At 38.5% G+C, this 9737-nt stretch overlaps 1 protein-coding gene across 1 annotated transcript; it reads left to right on the plus strand.

Annotated features, from left to right (window-relative positions):
- Positions 1-8033: 8033 nt before the first annotated feature.
- Positions 8034-8767, plus strand: LOC142614432 (RING-H2 finger protein ATL78-like). Its single transcript, XM_075786954.1, has one exon. It carries the CDS (start codon positions 8034-8036, stop codon positions 8712-8714), a length of 681 nt encoding a protein of 226 aa, XP_075643069.1. The 3' UTR covers positions 8715-8767.
- Positions 8768-9737: the final 970 nt, after the last annotated feature.

The following is a 9737-nucleotide window of genomic DNA, read 5'->3' on the forward strand; positions in this document are numbered from 1 at the left end:
TGTCCCCAATCTTGGCAACTGACAAATCCTGTGATGATGAACTTGTGATAGAGGACTACTGAGGGGTCCCTGCTGTTGAAGATGTTTTCTATTTGAACTGACTTTTCTTGACTGAGAATACTTTTATAAAACCGGATATTTTTCTCTGGATGCTTGGGAAAGAAATGCCATTCATGGGGCAGAACTTCCATGGCTAGGGCAAGAGGATCACTTATATGAACCAGGTGGGGTTCAATATAAGAGATATGTTGGAGGAAAGATTTCTTAGTATAAGAAGAGTTTCCTCTCCTGGTTGGATAGGAAGGCTTTTGGTTTTGGATTGGGCCAAAAGGTTCTTCAACATGATAAGGGTTGATTGCTCTTGGTGCTGGAGAGGCTAAGGCTGAGCTGTAACTGGGTTGACCATAAGGCGGCCTTTCATAATTTGGTTTTGGGATTGTTGAAACCAAATAACGACTGGCAATATTTGATGGAGAGGCAGGGTTATCCTGTCTAGGGCTTTTTGCTTGGGGTAATGAGATAATTTGGCTTGGAGTGATTGGTACAGGCTTGCTTGTGTTCTGTGCTTGGCTAGAACTTACAAGGTTTTGCTGTTTAATCAATTTTAGGGGCTGGGGTTGTCGTACGGGTTTCTTCCCGGACATCTTGGCTATGACTCTGCAAAAATTCACGGGTTAGGAAATTAGGGATGCTGTTCTGGCTTCCTTCAATGAATTCTAAATCAAAGTCAAAAACTGAAAGAATGGCTTGCCATCGTGCAAAAATCTGTTTTGATGCAATGTTTTGAACATCTTTTTCTAAAACATGTTTTGCAGATTTACAATCAATCCTGATTAAAAACTTTTGATTTAAAAGATCACTTTGAAACTTTGAGATGCATAGTACTATGGATAATATTTCTTTTTTAATAGTACTGTAATTAATCTGAGTGGGAGTCCATATTCCCGAATGGAAACAGACTATCTGTTCAGGGGAATTTGGACTAGCACGCTGGAGGAGGATGCCACCATAACCTATGTTTGAGGCATCGATCTGGACAATCTTGAAGGAATTGTCAGCGGGAATTCCTAAACAAGGAAGGGTTTTGACATATTGTTTGATATGCTGGACCACTGTAGTATGGGCTGGAGTCCAGGGGGATGGATTTGTTCGAAGTCTATCAAAAAGGAGTTTGCATTGTTGCCTGAGATTTTGATAGAAATCTGAGATGTAATTGAGAGATCCTAGAAATCTCTGAAGCTGGGTTTTATCTAGGATTTCATCTGGAAATTTATTCGCAAACTGGATAGCTCTGTCTATAGGTTTGATAACACCATGATGAATATCAAATCCTAAGAAGCGAACTCTAGTTTGGAAAAGTTTGATCTTGGGGGCTAAAACAACAAGACCATTGAGCTTGATGGTATTGAGGAATGCTCTTAAGTGCTTTCGATGTTGTTCCAAAGATTCTGAGAAAATGAGTACATCATCGATGTACACAATGGCATGGCTGGAGAATGGATTAAAAATCTCATTCATGATATTTTGGAATTCAGAAGGTGCATTTTTGAGACCAAAGGGCATCGCATTCCATTCGTAATGGCCAAAGGGTGTGGTGAAGGCTGTTTTATACCTATCAGGCTCTTTGATTTGTATTTGCCAAAATCCACTCTTCATATCAAACTTGCTGAAGACAACCGCCTTACTAAGCCTGTTGACTAAGTCTTTTTTGTTGGGAATTGGGTACCTTACCCATTCTAAGACTTTGTTAAGGGGCTTGTAGTTGATGACCAGTCTAGGAACACCTTTTTCTATCTCCGCATTTTTCTAGACATAAAAGGCTGGACACGACCATGGTGATCTAGATTTTCTGATGATTCCTTTCTTAAGGAGGTCCTCTATTTCTGCTCTGCATGTATCCATAAGTTCCTGGTTCATTTGGATAGGTTGAGCTTTGGTAGGGATATCCTTTTCATTGAAATCTTTGACATATGGGAGAGCTACCTCGTGTCTCTTTCTATGCCAAAAAGCTGTGGGTAGATCAGAGCAGACTTCCTGCTTAAGTTTTTCTTCAAACTTTCTGATCTCTTCTTGGAGGGTTTTGCAAGTTAGTTGGTCCTCAACTTTCTTGTATCTTATTTCCTCCTGAAGGTACTTAAGATGTATGGCCTTGGCACTAATCATGTTTAAGGTTTTGGAGACAAATTTTGCTTGGATAGTGCTAATGTTTCTAGGCACCGGTCCACTGAGAAACTTAAACTTGATGGTTTGGCCAAAGGGTTGGGTGGTGATTCCTTTACTATCCACTGTGAAAGGGTAAATGATGCAAAGGAAAGGATTTCCTAAGATGACCTTGTCTGTCATGTTTTTGACAAGAACAAATGTGGTTTTGAAACACATGTTATCTTGGCAAACATGGGCTTTAGGAAGTTTGAATTCAATCTGCATTTTTCCACCACTTGCGGATGTCAATCGTTCCCTAGACTTTTTAAAGTATTTGAAGGGAATAATTCCTTCTTGGATGCAGTTGAGATCAGCACCTGAATCAATTAAGGCTATGACCTCGAATTCAAAATCTTTGCTAATGACAATCCTGACTTTGGAATGCCATTTATGGAAGTTAATCCTAGTGATAGTATCTAAGAACAATTCCTTGCTAGGTTCATAAATGAGATCAGCTGGAGGGTCAATTGTTTGGCTAACTTCATTATCTGAGGGGTCTTTCTTATTGTTTTGATAAGAAGTGTTGTCCAAGGGTTGAGTTTCTTGGAGGGCTTTAAGACTTTGCTTTAAAGTCCTAATTTCACACCCGGTTTCCTTGGTTTCTCTCTGAAGGTCGTTGATTGTAGCTTCCTTCTTGGACCTATTGTAGATTTGCTCTAAATCTACTTTAGGTTGATGGTTACTGGGTTCAGGTTTACTTGTTTCTTGTACCGAAGGCTGGTGGGTTAGGCTAGGCTTCTGAGGCTTAACAATGGGGCCACCTATTTTTAGGTGAGAGGTTTTGGTGCTACAATCTTTCTTGAAATGGTCACGCTTGCCGCAACCATGACATTTTCCAGGCTTGTTCTTAGTTCTTTGGTAAGCTTTGGAAATAGGTCGATGAGCTCTGCTAGCACGTCTTTCCGGTCTTTTCATTCTCAGGCGTTTCCGTTTGGCTTCTAGGGTTTCATCATCTGTGTCAGAGGAGGAACTGCTAGAGGTTGTACGGATTTTTAACACCTTAAGCTGACTTGTACATTTTGGTGAAGGAATGGCTAGTTTCATCTTTGCTAATTCTTTAAGCTTTTGGGCTATGATTTCTAAGGCTGTTTTGCCCTTAGGATAACTGAGGCTAATTGCAGGCGATTTTTCAAGAGGCTGCTTAAGTGTTGCACTGCTAACCATATCCTTAGTTGGGTTGGGTTCTTCTAGGGTCCAGGCTTTGGTGAGGACACAAAACTGCTTGTGCTGGCCAAAATACCTTTCAAAGTATATGAAAAAGGGGACATTACGGGATATTTCCCTCATGAATGCCGTCCATGATTCAAAAACCTTTTCTTTTTGATCTCTGGTATAATTGGCTTTGTAGGCTTCTCTTTTAGTCCTGTTTTCTTCAGAACTAAACTCCTTACCTAACTCTTCTAGGTCAGGGGCGAATTCTCTGTTTAAGACTAAGATATTCAGAGATTCTTCTTGCTGATCTGGAGGCTGTTCCATATCAGTTCCAGATGGGGATGGGGGGGATTGCTCACGATCGTCTTCCTCATTGACAATCGAATCCTGTTTGGCTGTGTAGCAAGGTGTGGTGAGTTGGGAATTGGTTCTAACTCCCTGAAGCTGAACACCTAAGTCTCTTCTAGACCTTGGGAATGGTGATCCTAGAGGTTTGGTTGAGCTACACTGGGATGCAGATCTATCTCTAAGGTAGATAGGTGACTGCCTATGCGGCTGATGTAGATCGGTTGGAGATCTAAACCGGGATATGTCTAGAGGTTGTCTACACTCATAATCTAGAGGAGTGCTAAGCCTAGATCTGTCGAAACTTAACCTAACCGTGCCGTCGGCTAGTTGTTGGACAAATTCTAGATCTGGATTCTGGGCTGGGTTTTGGATCTGTAGAGTATGGTTCTCATTCTCTAAAGTCCAATTGGTTGGGAAAGTGATTTCTGACCATTTGAGGGTTCTTGGAACCTTAATTTTGGCGCTAGGGTCAGTGGTCTGGATGAGGGTTGTCCCACCTTTCTGTCTCCTATCAAGTGCTCCAACATTCATGTTTGTTCTCATGCACTTGTAGTATACTTTGTATATCAAGGCGATCTGACTGGTTCCCTGTGTCATGAAGGTTCCATGGGTCTTGATATTGAGTGTGAGGGCTTTGATAACTGTGCTGTCATGGAGATAGATAGAAAAATCTGGGAAACAGTTAAAATGGATGGGTCCGTTACTAAGACTGGTTTCTATGGTTCCTAGGAGGCTGTCGTCGAATCTAATGTGACGAGCATCTCTAAGGGCCATGAGGATTGAGCTATTCAAACCTCTTCTGGTGAGTGGTTTCACTCCAACTTGGACTAATCCTATGTGTAGGAAGTTATGTCCTTTGTCTTTATGCTTCTGGATAGCTGAAGGTGATAACAAGTAGCACGTTTCGTACTCCTTGTTTATTCCATAGACTTGTTCTATGGTCTTAACATGGTAGTCTGTTTTGAACGCTCTGCTCAAAGACCATGAAGACTTATAAAATTGGCTGGTGGCTACTTTTGGGATATTCCAATCTCCTATGTCTAGATCTAGATCGGATAGCTCATAAGATTCCGAATTAAGTACTCCTATGTCTGCTGGGATATCTGGAATGGATGTTGGTTGGGAACATCTACTGCTGGTAGAAGAGGAACTTCTAAACAACCTATTCATGATTCTGGGGTTACAAGTTTAAATCAACGATTACAACCTAGTCACCTTTATCCTCAAACTTCTGGATCTAACCTTTAGATCTGAAACACAAAAATACAACTATGGGATAGACACCTGATCTGTGAACTCCTTTCCGCCGGACTCTCCTCCAATAATGGGGACCACCCTAACACGCCTTCTCTTGGCTTCAACGGGCTGACCAAACCAAACCTAGGAAGATTTTCGGCCTCTTTATAGAACAGAGAACATCACAGACTTTGGTAACAAATCTCACAGGCATATAAATCTGCAACAATCTTTAGGGCTAAACACAAAAATAGGAAGAATAGGGATAACAGGGAAGCAAAGGTTAATCTGAACAAATAATCACAGAGTAACAAATAGAATGGTTAGAAGGAGGCTCAGCCTACCATTTGCAGATGTAATAGAAAATGATGAAATAATAGCAGACGAAGAAATAAATAAAAGGGAATGGAAGAGTTATCATGAAATAGATGTAAAACAAAATATGGGGTATGAGAGATATATCCATAAAATAATTCAAAATAATTATAATGCCAAAATAATCTGGATAACTATGGCGGCAGTGCCGACCAACTTGATTGAATGATAAACAGTAACTTACAATCCGACCGGGCCAAACTTGGCTCTGATACCAAAAGGGGGGTAAGTTACAAGCTAAGGCCGGATGTGGCCGCACACACACACACACACACACACACACACACACACACATATATATATATATATGACAGTTGAATTAAGAGGATTGTTTGAAAATGTTACTGTTATAGAATAAGAATTTTTGAAAATATGACTGTTAAGGAACAAATAATAAAGAAAGAATAAAATAAGAATTAAAAAGAATTAAGAAATAATATTTAAATAAAGTGGTAAAAATATAGAACATTTGATAAATGAGATGTTATAAAATGATGTGGTAAAATAATAAAATAGGCTTTTGATGTGTTAAAATGACATTTTTTTTTTGCAACATCTGCTACGGATGCACTAACACAAATAGTTTCTAATAGTGCTCTCCCACTCCACTTCTCGTGCCATTTTTATCAAATGGGATATAATTGTGGCCAAAGAACCAAACTAGGACTCCTCAGTAGTAGATTAGCACGTGTATCACATTTGTTATAGATATCACTATACTTTTTTTTTTAAATTTTTTTTAAGTAACTTGTTTATTATCACCATATATATACAACAAGATAATCTCTCTCTATCTATCTCTGTGTAACTTGGAATGTTGGACCCACAACAACAACCTAGTGAAATCCAGCCAACCAGCAAGATATGGATCCAAGTAGTGGTACAAACCAAAAAACAAAACCAACTCTTCAAGCTCAGCCCATTTCTCATCTCTCATTATAAAAATTTCAGCAGGCTCCAAACCCAGCGGGTAGGGTGTTACTATGATCACGTCTAAGTAGGATTGTCACGTTGGTCGCCCCTCTCCTTACCTTTTTTCATTCATTAAAAAAAAGAAGAAGAGTACCCCACTTGTTCTCCAAGGCAATATATATTTTTAAATAAATTTACAATATCCAATCTATGAGTATTGTACTTTATATGTCACACTGTTGGTTTTGAAGTCATTACCTCTGTATGCACATGATTCAGATAGACTTTGTTAACCTTATATTACTTCCATTAAAACCAATTCGGGTTTTTTTTAAAAAAAAAAAAAAAATTTATTATCAGGGATTGTTCCAAAAATCTCATAGATAATGCTACTTTAATTAGGAACCACAAGAAAAAGTTTTTTTTTTTTTGGAGAATAAAGCGATCATAACTTGGTTTGCATACGATAAAACAACAAATCTTAAAAGGACATTTTCCGTATCATATAAACTGTAATCAGATTTGATATATAATTAGAGGTGTGATTAAAGGTCTCCGACATATGCCGTACCAAGTAAACAGTATTGCAATAAATAAAGATGAAAGTTAATATATAAATGTATTGTAGTTAAAAATATAGGAGTTGACAATTGACATAAAGGGTAACAACGCATACATATAACACTGGCAAAAGGTAATAGGTGTTGTATGCAAAGGATTGTGGTTTTCAACTTACTAGTGGGAGCCTAGTGTTCCTAACTACTGGTGTTTCGAGTGCGATAGTAGTAGAAAAAAAAAAAAATTAGTAAAAGAGTAGAGAACGAACTCGGTGCATACAGTTTCATCGGTGTCAAATGCAAAGAGCCAAAGACATAGGACTTAATTGGAAGAACAACAGTGAGCCAGCCAGTCACTAGTTGTGGGTTATCTCAATTATACTAATTTACCAATTAGAAGCAAAGTATATAGGACTCTATTGCTTGAACTCGATTATTACTCGTATTAGCCCAGCTTGTCATTTTCAAGACCCTTCAACAATAACAGATATTTGTGCCTCGAGAATATTCAAACCCAGGTAGGTTATTATGCTTGTTGGAAAAGGCTTTTATAGTGGCGAGACCTACTACATGGTTAAACTTTGTGATTGCAATATATGATTAGTTCAACTCTTGTTGAACACTCTCATAGTGACCAATAGAGTTTCATGACTTGAGCCGAGTCTGACTCAATAATACATTTCGGCCTATATTATATGTCATTCTAATGACTAAACTAAACAGATGCTTAAACAAAAATCTAAGAGAAAAAACAAAAAGTTCTTCTCTTGACAAATATGCAAAATCCCACTCATATAAACTTGTAAAACATATTTTTCATGTCATCTTCAAAACATATTGGGCCCAGTTATTGAGTTAGTGGGTCTCGGGCAACATTTAGAAATGTGATTTATGACAGACAAATTCCATGTGTCACTTTCTGTCGCTCAGAAAGTGGGATGAACTCATTTTGATTAGAAAGCCCATTAAACTATAAAAGGTTCAGTGGAGGATCCACAAGATTAAAGATCAATATCTGCATATTCGATAAAAGATAAAACCTTAAAACACTTAGAATATTCTCAATCACATTTAAATTCCATACTAATTTTAAAAAATATACCAATAACTCAAAAAAGAGAAAGTTTAAACCCTTTTTTTTTTTTAATCTTTTCCCATATATATATAAATCCCCTTCTGCAGCCCACCTTCAAGAAGTGCTTTCTTAACTCAATATCTCAACTCAAGAATCAAAAGATACACACTACAAACATGGCTGATTCTAAACTCACACCTACTCAGCTCTTCCAAGACTTTTTGGGAGATTTCTACTCAAGGAGACTGCTCTATCACAATCCTCTTAACCAAGCACCAGCTACAGCATCTCCTCCAGTCCCTGGATATAGCCATGAGTCATCAGAAAACTACACTGTTGACAACAGCTTTGATACAAATGTTGTTATGGTCCTCTCAGTTCTTTTATGTGTCTTGATTTGCTGCCTTGGCTTAAATTCTATCATTAGGTATGCCTTAAAGTGCTCAAGGTTAGTAGCTTCTGATTCAGGTGGAGACTCCTCAGCTAGGGCAGCCAATACTGGGGTCAAGAAAAAGGCCCTCAAGACTTTCCCAATAGTTAGTTACTCAGCTGAGCTGAACCTGCCAGGATTGGACACCGAGTGTGTGATATGCCTATCAGATTTCATACCCGGTGAATGTGTTCGCCTTCTACCAAAGTGCTACCATGGATTTCATGTCCGGTGCATCGATAAGTGGCTATGTTCACACTCATCATGCCCAAAATGCAGGCGCTGCCCGATTGAGACCTGCCAAAAGATCGTCGGCTGCAGCCAGGCTAGCTCATCAGAACCACCTCCACCAGTGCATGAAAGCACTGTAAGCATTGCACCAATGGAACCGGAAGGTTTGATCTTTAATTATAGGGGACTTACATAGGTATATACTCTGTATGATATGGTAGATGTAGTTTAGCCTTGTGCCTAAAAGGCCTTTTTAAGGTCACAAACCCAATTGCAAGAAGTGCAGTGCATATTGTAAGTTTGTATAGAATAAAATTGTGACTCGTTTCATTTTTCTTCCCAAAATGTATAAACACTAATATTAAAAATCAAAATTACATTCGTTGTTCAGGGATAAATAAATGAACCACGAACGTGAATGGGTTTCGTCATTAGCTCAGCAAAGTCAATAAAGCTAGGAGCAAGTCCAACAAGTAGCTAACTATAGGATTCTGAGAAGGCAAATCACTTGCAGACCTCAGAATCGTTGAGGGAGCGGCCATTCAGCTGAGTCACAAACCAGAGTATTTTCCCTTCTTTTAAATTTTTTTTTTTTATTGAAAGTAGAAAACACTAATTTTTTAAAATAGTGCCTTTTGCACTGACTTGCATAATAACATTAATAATGGTATATACCATATGGTAAAGGGCGTTGCAATTATACAACAATATAACCTTAGAACAGTGCCAAGTTTAGTGACGTGAGCTTGTAACCAAGTTGGGGCATTAAAGTGGTTGAATGTATTGTGATTGGCTAGGGTGGATGTGGTTAGTCTTGATTTGTCCATCATGGAGTCAACTTTAGCATGCTCCTTTGCCCTTGGGTTAAAGGGTAGCCCCCACCCACAACGGATGGATAGCAATTACAAACCTTAGAACAGTATTTGTCGATGACATGTTTGGAGATCTCAGGAAGACAAAATCCTTCCATTTTTTTTTTCTTCGGATCATCTTCAAGGCAATAATTTAATTCCCTACAAGACAAGTCTAGAATAATGCTATTTCAAGAAATTATGAGGATAGAGCCTACACATGCAGACATGTAGTCTCAAAGTTCAAAGTGGTGTGAAAAGGAAATGTGCTCATATCAAATTTCATGCATACACAATGTAATAAGTTCCAGGAAAAATCCAAATTTTCCTATATATTGGAAACAAGATAGAAATACATTGAAAGATGT

This window comes from Castanea sativa, chromosome 11 (genome assembly GCF_040712315.1).
Source record: "Castanea sativa cultivar Marrone di Chiusa Pesio chromosome 11, ASM4071231v1".
Lineage (NCBI taxonomy): Eukaryota > Viridiplantae > Streptophyta > Magnoliopsida > Fagales > Fagaceae > Castanea > Castanea sativa.